Source organism: Loxodonta africana, chromosome 6 (genome assembly GCF_030014295.1).
Source record: "Loxodonta africana isolate mLoxAfr1 chromosome 6, mLoxAfr1.hap2, whole genome shotgun sequence".
NCBI lineage: Eukaryota > Metazoa > Chordata > Mammalia > Proboscidea > Elephantidae > Loxodonta > Loxodonta africana.
In genome coordinates this window covers 107909374-107931291 of record NC_087347.1, presented here as the reverse complement: position 1 = coordinate 107931291, position 21918 = coordinate 107909374, and the positions used below count along the sequence as shown (strand labels likewise).

At 35.3% G+C, this 21918-nt stretch overlaps 1 protein-coding gene across 1 annotated transcript in view; it reads right to left on the bottom strand.

Moving 5' to 3' along the window:
- Positions 1 to 21918, bottom strand: part of LRP1B (LDL receptor related protein 1B) — a 1749164-nt gene that overhangs the window by 809608 nt on the left and 917638 nt on the right. Inside the window, exons 15-17 of the mRNA XM_064287257.1 lie at positions 20728 to 20868; positions 17208 to 17333; positions 3701 to 3817 (exon numbers count right to left, since the gene is read on the bottom strand). Of these exons, the coding sequence (XP_064143327.1) occupies positions 3701 to 3817; positions 17208 to 17333; positions 20728 to 20868 (384 nt within the window). The remainder of the gene's footprint in view (positions 1 to 3700; positions 3818 to 17207; positions 17334 to 20727; positions 20869 to 21918) is intronic.

The following is a 21918-nucleotide window of genomic DNA, read 5'->3' as shown; positions in this document are numbered from 1 at the left end:
TAAATTCTTGAGCACCACCAGAGACCTACTGAATTAGAGACTGGGAATGGGGCCCAGCAATCTGTGTATTAACAAGCCCTCAAGGAGATTCTGATGTGTACTCAAATTTATGAACCTCTGCCTTAAGTCAGTGGTTCTCAAACCAGAGTGCACATTAAAACTACTTCGAAAGCTTTGAATGTACTGATTCCTGGGTCCCACTCCCAAAGATTCTTACTTAATTAGTCTGTGGTGATGCATGGGTGTTGACTTTTCTTATAAATTAATTGCCCTAGGTGATTCAATTTATTGACAGTGAGAACCAATGCCAAGTTCCACCCTTGGAAGAAAACTGACCATTCAGTTCCTTCACACAAGGTCCACTCCTAACACCGGCTTCATAATTTGAACATACCCCCTGTTGTTTGCTGTATCAGTTTACAGATTGTCCATTCCACATGTGGAGAATACTAAAAAAGTTAAGAGACTGCTTAAAGATTAAGGCAGAATCCTCAGAGGGCCTTTCTAATCATGTATTTCCCACATAAAATCTCAACCTAGAAGGTGCAATTAATTAACTTGTAAAGCAAATGCAAGTTAAATGAATTAAGTTTGTAAATAGGTACTAGAGAATTCCACTGAAGATTTGATCCTCAGCGGCAGTACCTTCAGCTCCTAATAACTACCCAAAGCATTTCTAATGATAGATGTCTCATGTTTCTAAATATAAATTTTAACATGATTTGCAGTATAAAACAGTAGGTATTAAGCCTAACAGAGGTTGTTTAGGAGCTGAAGTATAACCAAAAAAAAAAAAAAGATTGCTGAGTCTTCCAGTAGGGCTAAAACTATGTGAGCTTGGCCTATTTCAATGGAAAAAGTAGAATATGACCAGTTCGTATTTTATAATGATCCTCAATAAAACTGGGATTTATTTGAAACTATATTCATTTCTAAATTAGTGTCAAATAGGCTGATAACTGATTTTTTAAAAGTTGCAGTGAATTGAAGAGTTTATAATTTTCTTTGTCATCTTGTAGGCTCTGCAGAAAAAAATTCTGTGATTAGAGAGATCTATGCTGTTCTGCCTTACAACTTTAGACATGAGATTGCATCTTTTGAGTTTTTCTGTCAGTTTCTCTTCTATATAAGTTTTGATTAAAAAAAAAATCTGAAAGGTAAATGTTAATGACAAAAGGAACACTTTTGGAGAAAAACATGCTTCCTATGTTGTAAAGGGGAATGGGTATCAAGACTAACCCATTCAAGTTATAGTAATATTCTATAAAATTTGACCATATTTCAGAAATAAAACTATCTGGCAGCTAAATTGGACAATGTGTCTATATACAGTCCTAATTATTTTACAACATTGTGCTTGAGGTTATTTCAGACTATTGTATCTGTATAGTAAAAATACTATACTTGGGGTCCTACTATGCGTCTTTTCCCAAGTCTGTATTCAGTGAAGTCGTGTTGATAACTTAAAATCAACCATGGTGAGAATATTTACACCACAGAAATGGGCAAACACTACATCAAGGTGCCCTCTTCCCTTCTACGGTATGTTAAGACATTTACCAACACACCAGTGAATAAAACCCATATAGACATATATGCGTTTAAATAAGATAGTCATGGAAGTATACTAGCATTATCTGCCCTCTTTTGTTTCCCATCCATGACTTCCAAAAAATGTCAACCTGAAGTGGCTGGATTTTAGTATCAAGCACACCTGAATTCATAACTTGGCTCTGCTCTTTACCATACTTCTGATCTTATACAAGTTGCAAAAAGCCTCTAAGTATTGATTCTTTTATCTGTAAAATGTGGACAGTAATGTTTTCACAGATTTGTTGTAAAGCAAATCTGTTTGTCAAGAAATATTAGTTCTATCCATTCTCTCCAACCTCTCTTTACCTCACTTCCTGAAGGATATGTACGTTTGCTGGTATGATTATTTAGATGTTATTGAAAATTTTAGAGTTTCTCCCTTACATTCAAAAGAAATTACCATTAAAACAAAGAAAAAGATCTTGCCCTAGATCTAGGATTAAAAATAACTAAGATCAAAGACCTAAAAGAAGTTCTTTAATGAGCTCATGCTTTATATTTCTATTCTACATTGTTTTCATAGCATTTCTTGCCTGAACCAGGACTCCTATTCCAGAGCCTCTGTTTAATGTCTTCAGGTTGCACACGAGCTTTCTCTGGATGGGGATGCTGAGAACAGGAAATGAATCAAAGTTTTCTAAGAATGGAGTCAGGTTGAAACCATCTCAGCCAGTTTTGAACCACATGATTAGTCTGAACAATGGAAAGGAGAGGATACACTGCTCAACCCCCTTCATTAGCCAGGCTCCTAAGTGCTCTATTAATTGTGCTTATATGATTCTCTATTGCTTTCTTCCTATTTCTTTTCAATCCTATTCTCTTCTTTCTCATGTCAAATAGTACTATTTCTTTCAATAAATGCTTTATTCAGGCCTACAGGGAGTTGAAAGTCTACTAAAGAAAATATTAAAAAAAAAAAGTTTTAGGTGAACAGAGACGGTCTACCCTAATACCTGTAAAAACCAAACCCATTGCCGTCGGGTTGATTTTGATTCAGAGCAAACCTATAGGACACATAAGAACTGCCCCACAGATTTTCCAAGGAGCGCCTGGTGGATTCAAACTGCCAGCCTTTTGGTTAGCAGCTATAGCATTTAACCACTATGCCAGCATACCCAGAACCCAGTGCCGTCAAGTTGATTCTGACTCATAGCAACTCTATATGACAGAGTAGAACTGCCCCACATAGAGCCATATAAATTGAGCGGAAAATTAAAAAAAAAAAAAAAATCTTATATTTCAACTGCTATTTAAAAAAAAAAAATAAGTATTATAACACAGGGTTAAATTATTAAAACTTTATATTCAATTGCATCGTATTTTTTAAATAAAAAGCTATGCATGTCTAAAGTAAGAATAATTTTGTCCACTGCAATTTTAAAAATTTGTAGCCTTGTCTAAAATAAAACACAAGTCTTGGAAAACCGGGTTCATTCCCTTACTATGTTCCACTGTGCACTTTCAGGCAAATGATAATAGATACTGATACATGAGTATGAATGAGAGTAACTAGATTTGCAACTTTGTGTTAACAATGAATTCTATTGTTTTCAAAAGTAGGAGGGTCAGTGGAAAGTTTTTGGAAATTTTGCCATTCACACAAACTTTATGTTAAATTGACAGTAGTCAGTCAGAATTGTATGACTTTAAAGAAAGCAAACAAATGATTTACCAGCTATGTAATCTCAACCTCTATTGTTTATTATTCCCAGAAAATAACCTTTACTTGCCAAGAAATGTCTGTCCTCATTTACTCCACGTGTTTTTCAATGACCTATTCTGTTTGAAAAGTTTAATCGTTACAGACATAAGATTTATAATGGCCATTTGAGAATGTCCTGTTAGCCTTATACTAACCACTTCTTAATAAAATCTACAATGTTTGGATCCATTCATTTCTGCTTAGGATATGGGTACTGCCTCATGAATGGAATATATTCTGGAGTTATTATTACCATAAATACTCAAACCTAAAAGGCAGTAATAAAAAGTAACATATCTTCTGCCTTGTCGACTTGTAGTTATGAAGAAATAGTCTTTTAAAAGAGATTACAGTGGTAGACTCAACTGACACAGTCTTTATTAACATGTTTTACTCATAACTTACCACAAGATGCCATTTCATCTGTCTGGTCACCACAGTCATCTTCTCTGTCACACAGCCATGCTCTGGGAATGCAGCGTCCATTTCCACAAGAAAACTGATCCACCTGACATGTTCTGGCTATGAGGGTCAATTCACGTACAAAGAATACATTTAGAGGTCCTTTGAACAACATTAAAAATAAAATAATATCATGCAATATCTATTTTATCCATATAATCATCATATGGCTCTATTAAGATAAAATATTTTAAAATAAATTTTTACTTAATTTTTTTACAATGCCAGCTTGCACGTCTTGTCCAAAGTTCACATATTTGCCCTTCAATTAAAGTGATTGCTAAGTAACAAGATAATCAGTAATCCTCATATACTTCCATGAATGTCTCTAAGAATTCATTATTTTAATTTTTTTTTTTTTTGCCTGACACATGCTTATGAATACATGGTTGAGTTAAATTTTGTCTAACTCTTAATTAACAAAAAAAGAATTTTGCAGAGTGTTTCCCAATAAACCGAGAAAACGGTAATCTAGGAAAAAACATTTGGAGAACATGAAATGGTATCTAATTTTTAATTACAGGGTCAGAATTGTCCTTTTCCTTTAACAGTTTCAATGCATTTACTTCTTGATCTCTAAATGCTTCAATGATATGGAGAAAGAATGCAGAAAATGTTTTCTAAAACATACGCTTAGCCTTAAGATGGATATTTTTAAACTCACTTTCAGCACAGTTATATAAAAATGTATGACTTTTATTAAAAATGTATGACTTTTTAATGAAAGGATATTGATGAACTTTGCTTTGGGCTCTCTGAAGGATTTCCATGAACACAAACATGGAACCTTGGTTTCTATGTTAGCTAAAGGCAGTGGCTTGAAATTATTAAGTAAAGAGATTATTTTCTACAGGGAATTTGACTGCCTTTTTCTATTACAATCAGGTCAACTTGTTAAAGCATAAGAGCTTGGCTAGCTCCCCCCTCCCCCCTCCCCATTACTACCAGGCCTTAGGGTATGACTTTATTTTGTTTTTCATTGGCTTTATTATCATTATTTTTTCCTTCTCTCTCTGTCCCTCTAAGCTACAAATCTGCCTTCATGAATACCAGTATCCCATCCACTATTTCTTTTCATTGGCCAAAGAAAGGGATGGAATATGTTGAGAAGGGAATACTTAGACCTAGGAATATTTTGGCTAGGTAATGCTCAGACAAATGAACAACCAGTTGAAGCCTGGGTTTCTGTGGCTATGACAGGGGCACATTGCTTAGTTTATAAACTTCACTGTGTTTTCTGAGCTTGAAAATCATGAGGATGTGTTTCTGTTTCATCAAAACGCCTTACAAACTTGGGGGCTGATGGTCAGTATAAAGTGGAGAGTGTTTCATAGTCAAGTAACCCAAACTCTACAGATTTTTGTTATATTTACATTTAACAAGATTTAGAATAAAATTTAACATTTGGAGTAAGATTAGTAAAATGCCTAGTCCACTTTTACAAAAACAAAAAGTTGCGTATTTGGGAAATATATATATATGTTTTTTATATATATACATAAAACCAAAAAACCAAACCCTCTGCCGTTAAGTCGATTCAGACTCATAGTGACCCTATAGGACAGAGTAAAACTGCCCCATAGAGTTTCCAAGCAGCCCCTCGTGGATTTGAACTGCCGACCTCTTGGTTAGCAGCTATAGCACTTAACCACTGTGCCAGCAGGGTTTCCATATATATATATATATATATATATTTGTATTAACCTAGAGAAGGATGTAAAAGAATAAACAGAAAATGCCAGCATTAGTTTACTTGCTAGGAAGGGAATGAGAATAAAGAAGCTGTGAAGAAAATACTTAACTTACCCTTACATATATTTGTATTGTTTCACTAATTGCAGTAAGTACTTTTTACCTTTTGATTTTTAAGATAAATTTAATGAGTGTTTTCTTTTTTCAATCCTTCCTTCTTTTTCTTTTCTTTTTTTCCTATATCTTTCTCTTCCTCTCTCATTCCCTACCTCTTCCTTTCCTTTGGTCTTTCTTGTTATCTTGCTTTTAGAAAAAGATATAGGTTTTAATGTCCATTAAGTTTTAATTGGCCCATAATAAGAATAAATTTATCCAAATGGATATCTTTAATTTGATTTTTTCGTAACACTGTATTCTCCTCTAATCATTCAGGTTTAATTCTAGCAAAGTTTTCTCAAACCATTTGCTTTCATTAGAAGGACTAAGGTAATTATAGAGGAGAATGAGGAAGAACTTCTAAGAACCTGGTGTAGGAGTTATCTCACATTACCATGGTGAGGAGATCTGTGTGCCACCTCATTAACTCTGAAGCTTGACAAACTGTTATGACTCCAAAGAGTATCCACTGGCTTATTATGCAAGGATCCTATGCCCTGGAAATACATGAAGTCATTGTCTATCCAGCTCATGGAGAAAATGATAGCCCAACAGTCAAGTTTAACTAAGATGCTTCATTTCATAAATCTTCAATTCTGTAAACATCATATAATCATATGGACTGAACTATCACTTTCTAATCCCTAGGGTAGGAGTACTGGTGGTACAGTGATTAAAACACTCAGCTGCTAACCACGAGGCTGGCTGTTTGAATCCACCAGCCACTCCTCAAGAGAAGGGTGTGGCAGTTTGCGTCCAGGAAGATTACAGCCTAGGAATCCCATGGGACAGTTATACTCTTGTGCTATAGGGTTGCTATGAGTTAGAATCAACTTGACGACAACGGGTTTGGTTTTTGGTTTTTCACTCCCCCAGTTTGGTATCATGAAGACACAAACTTTATTTTCTGCAATTTTTTTTCTCACCGGACCTATGTTAGTTTGGAAGTAAGCTTAGCAGACCAGCCCCAATGGACTATAGTTTGTAGCAAATGCTGCTTTAGTAAAAAGGATATTTACCTTTCCTGCAGTAGAAAAATATAATTACATTTGAAGCCCTTTACGGAATCTTTCCCAATCTGATTTTCTCTTTTTCTTTCCCAAGGTAACCATTATTCTCAATTTGTTGTCTTTTCTCATTTCCTGATATATTTTTAAACTTATTTCCACACATTCTGATTCAGAAACACTATATAGAATTGTTGGTATTTTTTATACTGAATATAAATGATACTGAATTATTTATGTTCTGCAAGTTGATCTTTTTGTTTAACAGTTTTTGAAATTTAGTCATGTTAATACATGAGTTCTAATTCATTTAGTTTAATTATAAGTAGTATTCCATTATACGAACGTAACACAATCTATCTACTCAACCTATCGTTAATGGGCATTTGAGCTTCTAATTTTTCAATGTTACCAGCATTATGGCAATGGGCATTATTATTCATGTCTACTTGAGCACATATATTAGAGTATAAACCTAGAAATGCAATTACAGAGTTGAAGTGTATATACATCTTCATATTTACTAGATTTTGGCAAATTGCTCTGCAGTATGAAAACCCAACTTACAGCTACCTACTAACAGTGTATGACAGTTCTTCTTTTCTACAATCTTGTCAATACTTGGTCTCAAGACATCATTTATTTTTTGTAATTAAATGACTGGAAACCCCGGTGGTATAGTGATTTAGTACTATGGCTGCTAACCAAAAGGTCACCAGTTCAAATCCACAGGTGCTCCTTGGAAACTTTATGGGGCAGCTCTACTCTGTCCTATAAGGTCGCTATGAGTTAGAATCAACACAACAGATTTGGCTTTTTCAGGTTTAATTGAATGACTTGGACTGTTACTTAGGCATTTTTCTTACCCTTTTTCTTAGGCTCATCTTGGACATCATGTCTATCGGGAAGCTTTCCCATATAGCCAAAGATTAAATTCCTTGCCCTTCCAATGTGCTCCCATGTAGTTCAGCTTGGCACTTTTCATCTGGCAGTAGAATGGTTTGTTTACGTATCTTTCTCCCTGTCTTCGCTGTTAGCATATTAGGGAAAAATACTGTGTATTTTTTCTAATCCTATCTCCAGTGCTGTGGTAAGTATTTATTGTATTAACAGATTCATGAGGAGAAATTCCAAAGGACCAAAACAGGAAATTGACTTCTTGTGGGAAAGGATTTTCTTTTAGATATAAAGTAGTCATGATGCAAGTGACTATAGAATAGTACTAGATTCAATTACTAAAGTAATCCTCCCATGTGAAAACTTTTATATAGGATATATATCTATATAATACCCTTGTATCTAGAAATGTATAAAAGATTTATCTAGACATTCTATATGAATTAACCATTTTTTTCCAGTATGAGTATGTATGGGAACTATTTATTTATTGTGTTAAAGAGAAATAAAAATACATACTAAAACAATCACATACTTCATAATTTTTAAAGTTAAAAGGCATATTTATTTTTCTCTTTGTTCTTTTTATTCAAGCTTTGTGGTACGTAGTGATCATAATAACTCTTGTAAATGTACTGACAAGCAGACTCAGTACTGAGCGGTAGACTTCAGTGGGCATCACTTAAAGTGAAAGTTGAAGTACAAGCCAGTGGTATGCTATTTTCTAGTGAATACAGACCATGAGTGCCTTGGAAAGCTTACTAGTTAGGATAGTTTTATTTTCTTTTATACATAAGCATTTCCACTTTTATTATGACAAATATTCAATCCCATTATTTAAAGATAATGTAAATGAGGGTAGAGCAAGATGGTGAAGTGAGCAGAAGCTCTTATTTGCTCCCCCAACAACTAACCTATTGAATAATGAATAACAAGCACAAATTGAGATCTTAAAACTCCAGATGGCAGCTGAGGTGTTGGAGAGTCAGGTTGAGTCCAGAAGCTGGGGAGAGGAGGAGCGGGGATGTCACCGATGCTGGGAGAACCTGCCCGTTTCCATTGGGAGCACTCTCTCATTATAGCCTTTTTGGGACAGAGTTGGGCTACACCTCAGACGGGGAATACAGAAAGGGAGCTAATCTGAGACAGCTGTAGCCTGATTTTTTTTAAGATGGTGCAAATTAACTGTGGGAGTTCCCTGGCTGTGCAGTTGGGAGGAGCCAAAGGGATACAATGCTGATATGAGAGAGTGCTATTGAATCTCGCTGAGGCCCAAGACAGGTGGACGCTAAGATCAGGAGGAACTGCAAGGGGAGCAAGATGAGGAGAATAATTCAGACTGGTGGGTAACACAGTGGTAAATGGCTGGCTCCCTGCCCACAGTGGGACGCTGTGAGAGAGAGCCTGTGGAAGGGAACCCATGAGGGAAAGACATAGACAGCACCCCCACCTTTGCCACAGGTAAGTTGAGCCCCACCACTTATGTCAGCATCTGCAACCAGCTAAAAGAAGCCAAAAGCTACCAGAAAAAAAAGGAAATAATAAAAGTCACACAGAAATAAATGAAACAGAATGACTCAACAAAACAAGAAGTTAATTTTTTGAAAGGATCAATAGAATATACAAACAACTGGCTACATTGACAAAGGAAAAAAAAAGATGAAGCAAATAACCAAATTAAGAAATGAAATTGGTGACATTACAACTGATCCAATGGAGATAAAGATCTTACTTAATTACTATGAAAAATTGTGCTTCAAGAAATTTGAAAACCCAGATGAAATTGACAAACTTGTAAAAACACTATTTACCCAAACTAACACAAACAGAGGCAGAAAATTTAAACAGACCCATTACAAAAGAAGAGCTTGAAGATGACATCAAAAAACTGCCAACATAAAAAGCCCAGGACTAGATGGCTTCAGTGGAGAATTCTACCAGACATTCAGATAGGAGTTGACACCAATCTCTTCAGACACAGAAGAGGAAGGAACACTACTGAACTCTTTCTATGAGACCAGCATAACCTTGATACTTAAACCAGGCAAAGACATCATAAATCCCTTATGAATATAGAAGCAAAAATTTTCAACAAAATTCTAGCCCACAGACTTCAGCAACATATAACAAAAATTATACACCATGAACAAGTGGGACCCATACCAGGATTACAATGGAAGTTCAACATTAGAAAACCAATCATTGTAATCCATCACATAAATACAACAAAGGAAAAGAACCCTACGATATCAATTGATGCAGAAAAAGGCATTTGGTAAAATTCAGCAGCGTTTCCTGATAAAAACTTTCAGCAAAATAGGAATAGAAATTTCTCAACATAATTAATGGCATAAATGCGAAACCATTATCTCTTTCCACTGAAATAGTCAATTTGATTCCTATGTTTCCCATTCGGTGAGGTCCGCATGTATAGTAGCCATTTATGTTGTTGAAAAAAAGGTATTTTCAATTAATACATCACGGAACTTTCAAAATTCTACCATATGATCTTGTTTCTATCACTAAGGCCATATTTTCCAACTAAAGATCCTTCCTTGTTTCCAATTTTTGCTTTCCAATAACAAGTAATTATCAATGCATCTTGATTGAATGTTTGATCAATTTTGGACTGCAGAAGATGGTAAAAATCTTCAATTTCTTCACCTTTGGCCTTAGTGTTTGGTGCATAAATTTGAATAATAGTTGTATTAACTGGTCTTCATTGTAGGCATATGGATATTACCCTATTACAGCATTATACTTCAGGAAAAGTCTTGAAATGTTCTTTTTGACTATGGATGTGACACCATTTCTCTTCAATTTGTCATTCCTGGTATAGTATCCTTTCACCATACTTATTCAATCTGTATGCTGAGCAAATAATCCAAGAAGCTGGACTATATATGAAGAACACAGCATCAGGATTGGAGAAAGACTCATTAACAACCTATGTTATGCAGATGACACAACCTTCCTTGCTGAAAGTGAAGAGGACTTAAAGCACTTACTGATGAATATCAAAAACTACACAGCCTTCAATATGGATTACACCTCAACATAAAACAAAAATCTTCCCAACTGGACCAATAAGTAACATTATGATAAACAGAAAATACTGAACTTGCCAAGAATTTCATTTTACTTGGATCCACAATCAATGCAGATGGAAGCAATAGTCAAGAAATCAAGCAACATATTGCATTGAGCAAATCTGTTTCAAAAGACCTCTTCAAAGTATTGAAAAGCAAAGATGTCACATTAAAGGCTAAGGTGAACCTGACCCAAGCCATTATATTTTCAATGGCCTTATACGCATGAAAAAGCTGACAATGTATAGAGAAGACCGAAGAAGAATTGATGCTTTGGAATTATGGTGTTGGTGAAGAATAGTGAATAAACCATTGACAGGCACAAGAATGAACAAGCCTGTCTTGGAAGAAGCACAGCCTTTGTGTTCCTTGGAAGTGAGAATGGCAAGACTTTGTCTTGCATATTTTGGACATGTTATCAGGAGGGACAAGTCCATAAAGAAGGACTTCATGCTTGGTAAGGTAGAGGATCAGTGACAAAGAGGAAGATGCTCGATGAGATGAATTGACACAGTGGCTGCAACAATGGGCTTGAGCATAGTAAGGACGGATTAGGGCCAGGCAGTGTTTTGTTGTACACTGGGTTGTTATGAGTCAGAACCGACTCAATGGAACACAATGGCAACATTATAAACCAACAGTGAACATTTCACTCAACAGAGAAAGGCTGAGAGCCTTCCCTTTTGACTGGGAATGAGACAAGGATGCCCATTATCACCACTCCCATTCAACATTGTACTGAAAGTCCTAGCCAGAGCAATAAATCAAGAGAGAAATAAAACATATCCAATTCAGAAAGGAGAAGTAAACCAATAACTATTTGCAGGTAACATGATCCTGTACATAGAAGACCTTAAAGATTCCAAAAGAAAACTGATAAAAGGATTTAGCAATTTTGCAGGGTATAAGATCAACAAATGAAAACCATTTAGGTTCCTTCACACTAAGAACAACTACTAAGAAAAAGAAATCAAGAAAATCACACCATTTACAATAGCCCCCAAATCAATAAAAAACCTAGGAATTAACCTAACCAAGACATAAAAATATTTATACAATGAAAATTATAAAACACTACTACGAAAGACTAAAAGAAATCTACAAAATGGAAATGTATTCCATGTTCATGAATTGGAAAAGTTAATATCATTAAAATGTCAAATCTACCTAAAGCACTCTACAGATACAATGCAATCACAATAACGATACATATCCCAAAAAATATTCTTTACTGAAATGGAAAAACTAATGACCAACTTCATATCGAAAGGAAAGACACCTCAGATAGTCAAAGCAGTATTGAAGAAAAAGAACAAAGAAGGAGACTTCACACTCCCTGATATCAAAAACATACACCCACTGTAATCAAAACAGCCTGCTATTTGCTCAATGACAGACACATAGACTAGTAGAACGGAACTGAGAACTCAGAATTAAACCCAGCCATCTATGGACAAATGATTTTCCACCTGGGGTCCAAGTCCATTCAGTGGGGCAAAACTAGCATCCTTATTAAATTATGCTGATAAAACTGGATATCCACCTCCAGAAAAATGAAACAGGGCCCATACCACACACAATACACAAAAGTTAACTCAAAATGGATCAAAGACCTATGTGTTAAACCTAAAACCATAAAATTCCTAGAAGAAAACAGAGAGAGAAAACTATAGGACCGAATTTTTTTGTAAAAATAGGATAACAAACATAACAACAAATGTATGAGTAGAACAAGACAAAACAGATAAATGAGGCCTCATAAAAATTAAAAATTTTTGCTCATCAAAAGACTTTATTAAAGAGTAAAAAGACAACATACGAACTGGGAAAAAACTCTTTGGAAACAGCTTATCCAAAGTGTTTAATCTTTAAAATCTATGGAAAACTGCAACAGCTCAACAACAAAGACAACCAGGCCAATCACACAATGGGAAAAGGACATAAACAGAGCCTTCACCAAAGAGGACATTCGAGCAGCCAACAAACGTATGAAAAGATGTTCACGATCATTAGCCCTTAGAGAGATGCAAATCAAAATTACAATGACGTACCATCTTAAAAAAAAAAAAAAAAAATTTTACCCCAGCTAAAATGGCACTGATTAAAAAGCAAAACAGATAACAACAAATATTGGCGAGGATGTGGGAACACTGGAACAATTATGCATTGCTGGTAGGCCTGTATAATGGTACATCCACTATGGAAAATGGTATGGTGATTTCTCAAAAACTAGAAATAGAACTACCTTGTGATCCTGCAATTCCACCCCTAGGTATATACCTTGTTGTTGTTAAGTGCCTTCAAGTCAGTTATGGGTTATAGCAAAACTGTGTACAAAAGAACAAAACACTGCGCAGTTCTGCACCGTCCTCCTGGTCTTTGCTATGCTTGAGCCCATTGTTGCAGCTACTGTATCAATCCATCTCCTTGATCGTCTTCCTTTTTTTCTCTGATTCTTTATTTTACCAAGCATGATGGCCTTCTTCCGGGACTGGTCCCTCCTGATAATATGCCCAAATTATGTGAGATGAATTTTCATCATCCTCGCATCTAAGGAGCATTCTGGCTATACTTCTTCCAAGACAGATTTGTTCATTCTTTTGGCAGTCTTATGGTATATTCAATACTTTTCACTAACAGCACAACCCAAAGGCGTCAAGTCTTCGGTCTTCCTTACTCATCCTCCAGCTTTTGCATGCATATGTGGCATTGCAAATACCATGGGCTTGGGTCAGGCACACCTTGGTTTTCAAGGTGACACCTTTGCTTTTTAATATTTCAAAGAGGTTTTTCTTTTTTTTTTTTCCCAGCAGATTTCCCCAATGCAATATGTCATTTTATTTATTGATTGCTGCTTCCATTAGTGTTGATTGTGGATCTAATTAAAATGAAATCCTGATGTCATGGATTGAATTGTGTCCCCCCAAAATATGTGTCAACTTGTTTAGGCCGTGATTCCCGGTATTGTATGATTGTCTGCCATTTTATTATCTGATGTGATCTCCCTGTGTGTTGTAAATCCTATCACTATGATGTAATAAAATGGATTAGTGGCAGTTATATTGACGAGATCTACAAGATTACATAGTGTCGTAAGCCAATCTCTTCTGAGATATAAAAGAGAGAAGTGAGCAGAGAGACAGGGGGACTTCATACCACCAAGAAAGCAGCACCAGGAGCAGAGAATGTCCTTTGGACCCGAGGTTCCTGCTCAGAGAAGCTCCTAAGCCAAGGGAAGATTGATGAACAGGACCTTCCTCTAGAGCTGACAGAGAATGCCTTCCCCTGGAGCTGATACCCTGAATTTGGACTTGTAGCCTTCTAGATTGTGAGAGAAGAAATTTCTTTGTTAAAGCCATCCACTTGTGGTGTTTCTGTTATAGCAGCACTAGATGACCAAGACACTTGGCAACTTCAATCTTTTCTCCATTTATCATGATGTTGCTTATTGGCCCAATTGTGAGAATTTTTGTTTTCTTTATGTTGAGGTATAATCCATACTGAAGGCTTTGATCTTTGATATTCACTGACTTAAATGCTTCAAGTTCTCTTCACTTTGAGCAAGGAAGTTTGTGTCATCTGCATAACGTAGGTTGTTAATGAGTTTTCCTTAATCCTGATGCCCAGTTCTTCATATAGCCGAGCTTCTCAGACTATTTGGTCAGCATACAAATTGAGTAAGTATGGTGAAAGTATACAACCCTGATGCACACCTTTCCTGACTTTAAACCACATGTCATCTCCTTGCTCTGTTCAAACAGCTGCTTCTTGATCTATGTACAGGTTCCTCGTGAGTACAATTAAGTGTTCTGGAATTACCATTCTTCACAATGTTATCCATAATTTGTTATGATCCACACAGTCCAATGCTTTTGCCTAGTCAATAAAACACAGGTAAAAATCTTTCTGGTGTTCTCTGCTTCCAGCCAGGATACATCTGACGTCAGCAATGATATTCCTAATTCCACCTTTTCTGAATCTTGCTTGGATTTCGGGCCATTCCTAGTCAATGTACTGGTGCAACCATTTTTGAATGATCTTCAGCAAAATTCTCCTTGTGTGATTTTAATGATACTGTTCAATAATTTGTGCATTTGGTTCAATCACGTTTCTTTGGAATGGGCATAAATATGGATGTCTTCTAGTCATTTGGCCAGGTAGCTGTCTTGCAAATTTCTTGGCATAGATGGGTGAGCACTCTCAGGGCTGCATCCATTTGTGGAAACATCTCAATTGGTATTCTGTCAATTCCTGAAGCCTTGTTTTTTACTAATTTCTTCAGTGCTGCTTGGACTTCTTCCTTCAGTAGCATCGGTTCTTGGTCATACGCCACCTCCTGAAATGATTGAATGTTGACCAATTCTTTTTGATACAGTGACTCTGTGTATTCCTTCCATCTTCTTTTGATTCTACCTGCGTCGTTCAGTATTTTGCCCAAAGAATCCTTCAGTGTTGCAACCTGAGACTATCCCCTGACATCAACCTTTAGCGAAATAGTAAACACACAAAATAAAGAATATTACCTGTAAGGTTCTTGCTCTATTTATTTAACAACCATGAGTATGAGACCAAAATGTTGACAATTACTCCAAAGCAAAGATGAGACGATAAGACAGTAGAGAAACTAGAGTACTAGAAATGGAACAAACAGAACAAAATTAAAGGCAATGTTGACACCTTGTGATAAATGTAACTAATCACTGAAGGATTTGTGTGGAAATTTTCAAATGGGATCCTTACTTTCTGTGTAAACTTTCACCAAGGATTCAATAAAATAAAATATTGTAGAAACAAGCAGTTTTAAAAATCTAATAGAAAAAAAATGGCATTATGGATTGAGTCATTAACGTCTTCTACTTTAAAATGAAAATATCTCTTTCTGTTTAAAAAAAATTAGGATGTAAAAAAGCATATAGTCTCTGAATTGAACTCTAACCTTAAAAGAATAATTATTGCTGCGACTTGGAAAAATGCTTCATTATAAATTACAGTCATATTGCAAGAGCAACCTGAGCAAAGTTAAATTGACTGTACTTAAAATTATATCTAATCCTTGGGATAGTATGTTGTTGTTATGTGCTGTAGAGTTATTCTGACTCATAGTGACCCTATAGGATAGAGTAGAACTTCCCCATTGGGTTTCCAAGGAGTGTTTGGTGGATTTGAACTGCTAACCTTTTGGTTAGCAGCCAAGCTCTTAACCAGCACCATATAGTATGGTATAAAAAGCAATGGCTTTGAAGACAAAACTCATGGATTGAGATCACACTACACTCTTGTCAATGATGTGTGGTTAGGCAAATCCCCTCTCACATGTCTCATTATAAAATGGGAGGACTTAAAGCCAGGGATCTGGAACGAGATGAGGTTTTTAGAGGTTCATTTCTGCTAGAAGGTCTTTGATAAAACAGCCTTATGCGTCACACAGAAATTATTAAAATGACCAGTTATTCTTAGTTTATGTGTATGGCTTTTAATCAACTGGTAAGAGAATAACTGGCCTATGAATCTACAACAAATGTCACTAGAATATAAGATGTAGGTTAGACAAAAGGGTGACTTTTTTTTTTTTACAGGTTTGTTGTTCCGTACGTGGTGAGAAGTTCTTGGGAAGCAATTTCTACTTGATTCACATTTTGATAGAGCTGAAAGGAATATATGAGGAAATTAAGGCACAGAGAAGTACAAGATATTCCGGGAACAAACAATAGAACCAGTCTTTTTGACCTCCGGGTCTTTTCTCTGTATGCTGTCTCCAGAGTTTTCACAAATATGTTGCTGTAATTTTACTTAGTAAGGCTTATTTTTGCAGAGAGAGGAAGAGCTGGTGGGATGGTTTATATGTTTTGATGTTGCTGTATGTAATATCTTGAAAAAAATCTGTTTTACTGATCATAACCATATGAGTCATCAAATATATAATTTTTTTCTTCATCATCAAAAGAGAAGCACCAGGCTGCTGTTTGCTGGTAACATTTTTCAACATTTATCAGACTAATAATGACCTTTCTGATACTGTGTTGTAACCTGTACCATAGGCTGTATATTTCCAGTCAATAAGAATCTAGCTGGGGATTTGAAGATTTATTACAATGGGATAGATTATGTGGAAATATAAATAGGCTTAGTGGCCTTGGGATTTCATGGGAAAAAAAAAATCTATCCATATAAAAAATGCTCCATGAACAGAAAACTATTCACTGAGGTATTCCGGAGCACAGTAAATAAAATATATAAATTAGTTTTTTAAGGTAAAAAAGAAGTCCTACTTGTAAGATGGCTTACATCATAGCATGCTAACAAACCTCCGCCTTCACTGCCAAGTACGATTTAGCAGGGACAAATCTTGTCCAAGTAGTGTGTCGACAGTCAAACCATATGGATAGATGAAGTGCCAAATTACTCTGGAAAGCAGAGTCATGCCCAAGGATTAAATAAAAGATAATTTGTGTTCTAGTCTTTGTGGCATCCAACTCTGAATTCATTTACTACCGCAATAATCAAATCCTCAGCACTAGGAACGTTCAGCTTAGTTCGAAGCACAGACATGCGTTTTTATGGACGCTAAGGTTGGAGGAGATTTATGTACATATCCAAACAAACCTTTACCTGAGCAAGTTTGATTAGATTCATCTTCATTGTTGCCACAATCATTAGCTCCATCACAAAGCCATCTCTTGGGGATGCAGCGATTATTCTGGCATTTAAACTGATCATCAGGGCAGCTATGATTGACTGGAGGGCAGACGAGGGAAGCAACTTTAGTCATTTAATATTAGAGGAAATTGGGATTATTTTGAATTATAGTTCAAGAAAAGTTACATGAATTATGATAACATTAGGGTATAATAAACACCATAGTTTCTGTTGTTCGTTATCATGTTTTAGAGAAAATATTAGTATTCTAGGTTTTGCTAAAATGTAATACTTCTGTAAAGGACATCAAGTAATTCCATCTCATATAAAAGCACGAATATTCATTTTTTCATGTCTTCACTCAAACCGACTACATCATTGTCTGTTCTTCAAAACTTTAAAACAAATGACATGTATTTCAAAATTTTATGCCCAAAATATTTTAAATTAGACTCGAAATTTAATGTTAAGCATTAAGAAGTGTGCATTAAAAAATAAAAACAATTTAATCACATATAACAACAATACTTATTTTAATATCACACATCAACCCAGATTTTTCTTAAAATATTAAACAATCCCAATTTTATTACATTTTGTTGAATGTTTCTTGAGACTGGAAGGAAAAACACATAAAAGAAAAGTAGATCACTTGTGACCTGGAGTTGATGTTAAATATGAGATCGTACATAATTTTAATAACGAAAATGAACAGCATGAGTTTTCACCCCTAGTACAAACAAATAAACGTGCAAACATGAAAATGCTAAGGACAGAGACCAATTCCCATATGGAAGCTGTGCACAGCTAAGGACTAAACCTCCAATATCGAAGCACAACAGGGGGGCCATCTTAATGTAACCTTCTATGATTATTTTTCCTGCTTTCTGGAGGCTAAATTCCTAACTGAATTGGCATGCTCTTCGCTGTTTGCTTCAAAACTCCAACATTCTTTATACAGTAATTTTCTCTTTGCCCAGTTTTGTACTTCAGTAAGATAAAAATAAATTTTATTATTAGTTTTACTTAGAATTTGAAAAAGTCAGTTCATCATGCTGTTACATAGTAAACCTGTGCATTTTCAATCATTTTCTAGAAAACACTATTGCTTTACAGTAGCTTCAGTGATAAAGTGTTTTTTTTTTTTTTATCACTTTATAGCAAGTTTTTATTCATGCACAACAGAAGGATGGGGGAAAGGCCTTATATTTTCTGGCATTTGAGCATGATTAACATTTTCTACCCACTCCAGGGACTTTAGTAAGAATAGCGAACCATGAGCAATAAAAACCATCCAGTACATTAAAAAAAAAAAAAGAGGGTCAAAATTTGTAAAGTGTCAAGCTTACGCATATCCACTTCAGTGATGCTTGATCAAGAAACTTTGCAATTTTTGTCAGTTATACAAATAGGGATTTAAAAAAGAAGAGCAAATACAATCCATAGTCTTTTGGTTTGGAGTTGAGAAGTTAAGTGTACTGTACTTTTTGTGAAAGATAGAAACAGAATTACATTATTTGAGGTCACAGCTAATGGGTATTCGACTCCTAAAACAATTCTCTGAAATGACTTGGGTAGTACTGGAATAATAGCCATGAGACCCCAAGAATACAATGCTTCTCAGAATCCTTGCAATGTCTAAAGAAAAGACCATAACGCTGGAAGGCAGGTGGAGAGGCTTAACTTTTCACTGACACTCATTTAGTCATTCATTCACCCATGTGCCAGGCACTGTGCTAGGCTCTGAGATGACACAGATGACCAATAACGTAATAGGCATTCGATATTTGTTGAATGAATGAATGAATGCTCTTTGTGCCAATAGCAGCTGCCAAACTAGACTTGTAAAAATTATTTTATCATTTGTGCAGGCTTTTAGGACATCTTTTCAGAAAACTCACTAAATAAAGGAGAGAAAATCATTTCTTTACGTGAAGTGTTGTTTGGAAGCAAAAGCATGAATTAATTGGCTGTCCTAAAACAACATAGTATTCTGATTTACCACCATGTAATTTCCCTCTCTTAAGTCATGAAATAAGCAAAATATATGAGTTTCCTTGTGAGTTGGTAGAATAAAACTAGCCAACAAATGGAAGCATGGACTTAAAGGATTAATACATGAATATCATGATGAAACATTTGTGTTCACCAACAGGCGTTGGCTCCCTATGAATACGGAGAAAGCTTTATGTAGGGAGCACTCATTAAGACCATGAATGAACACAGTCTGAGGAGTGAGGCAAATAACTTAATCACTAAATAGCATGTCATTTGTGTAAAAAAGTAGGGAAAAAAACCTTTATCATCAGATGAAATGTTCCCCTCATCCCAATATAATACTACATATTTTATTGTGAGGCTCATAATTTTCTGTGTAGATATCAATGGGATTGAAGATAAGAAGCATACGATGCTGAAGTGAGGGTCTATGTTTGGTAATCAAGTGAAGGTTGTGCTATCTTTACATTATTTATCTATGAATAGAGATTTGGAAAATGATTTTAAGTCCATATTTTTAGAATTTTTATTCCAAGGAGCAGACGGTTGCATGAAATGGATGCCCAGACTAATTATGCCAATTCTTAACAAAGTATCTTTAAAATTTTATGTTTATATTCTTGAGTAAAAAAGAAAATGAAGAACGGTCAATTAACTTTTAGTTCATCCACTTTAACTTGGAATGCATCATTAATTGAATGATTTTTTTTTTAAGAAAATGATATACCTAGGTCAAATTCAAAGACAAATTATTTATTTGTCCAATACATGTCTCTCTCCTTATAAAAATATTTTAGTTCTTCAAGACCACTCAGCTAGTGACTCTAATCAAATATATTCAAAATACATTATTTAATGTGTTTCCCAAAGTGCCTTCCTGACATTTATGTTAAAAAAAAATTCTTTCTACCACAAACAAGAAAATATTTTTATTTCAGCAAATGTTAAATGGCTGAATAGTAGCCAAAACATTGAGAAATCAAACCTTTTATTTCTATCCACGTGTTCCCTACATGTTTCCTACCATGTATGAGTCAGTAATAACATGTTCCAAATCCAGGTCTGTTTCTTTGGATCCTCTTCAAGGCTCAGTTGCCAAGGAGCAATGGAGTGAACTGCACCTTTTGTACAGATAATTCTGTCTTGGAGGGTCAATTTATTTCCACACCTTCAAATGCAGAGATCCAAAGAGGTCTCTTAGCAACCTCTGACATTGGAGTGATGCCAATGGCAGCATAGACCAGGTAAGGAAAGGATTTTTGGAGGATCCAAAATGGTACTGTGTTGGTTGGGGAAGGATGAGAAAAATCATTGCTTTAAAACTTTGCAAAGAAGGCAATCTTATGTCTATTCTCTTTGCAAAAGGTTACTGAGAGAAAAACTGCATTCAATTTTCATCAAAGATATTTTCAGATTTTCACAAACTTCTTCATAATTCACACATTCAAAGACTCAGGAAAAAAACACTTTTAAGATTACTTGAAGGAGAACATACAGCAATTTACTGAATCCTCATCACTTCCATCTAGGCAGTCATCATCACCGTCACATTTCCACCCAGCCTGGATACAGTGTCTGTTTTTGCAGCGAAATTCTCCAGTTTTACAGATGTGAGGTAGTACTTCTCCAGGATTAACTAGGGTTATAAAAAAACAAGGTATGTGGAGAATGTTATCTGAAATCAGTGCATTAAAGTGTAAATTTTGTTATAACACACAAAGTATTGCCTCATTTCACTTCAGAGAAAATAGGAAAACATCTAACACTGTAGTGGAAGTCATCTCTGGAAATGAGAAAATTTCATTTTTCTGACAATAATTATTCCACCAAGAATTATAAAGATTTACTTTAAACTGTCACCAAAATAATACTATTCCCTTATACTTATATTGAGTTTTATAGTTTTAAAATAATTTTCATTCATAATCTCAATTGATCTTCACAATAACCTTGAGATGATAGGCGTAGCAAAGAATTATTAACTTTATCTTATAGATGAGTTCACTGAGAATTAATCAAAGTGAAAAGACAACAACACACAGCACTGATAGATTAACTTCAGTAATCTGCCAGTGGTAGGAAAAACTCAGGTCCAGTTGAGGGTTCAAGAAAGTATTGAGTTAATCAAAAAATATCTCTTTTATATATCAGAATTCTATGCAATTGTATTTTTTCTCCATAGAGTTTACGTTCTCTATCTCAGTTTATATGCTGAGCAAATAATTCGAAAAGCTGGAATATGTGAAGAAGGATGTGGCATCAGGATTGGAGCAAGATTCATTAACAATCTGTGATATGCAGATGACACAACATTGCTTGCTGAAAGTGAAGTAAACTTGAAGTACTTACTGATGAAGATTAAAGACCACAGGCTTCAGTATGGATTACATCTCAACATAAACAAAACAAAAATCCTCACAACTGGACCAATAGGCAACATTATGATAAAGGGAGAAAATATTGAAGTCGTCAAGAATTTCATTTTACTTGTATCCACAATCAATGTCCATGGGAACAGCAGTCAAGAAATCAAAAGATGTATTGCATTGGGCAAACCTGCTGCAAAAGACCTCTTTAAAGTATTAAAAAGCAAAGATGTCACCTTGAGGACTAAGGTGTGCCTGATCCAAGCCGTGGTATTTTCAATTGCCTCATATGCATGAGAAAGCTGAACAGTGTAAAAGGA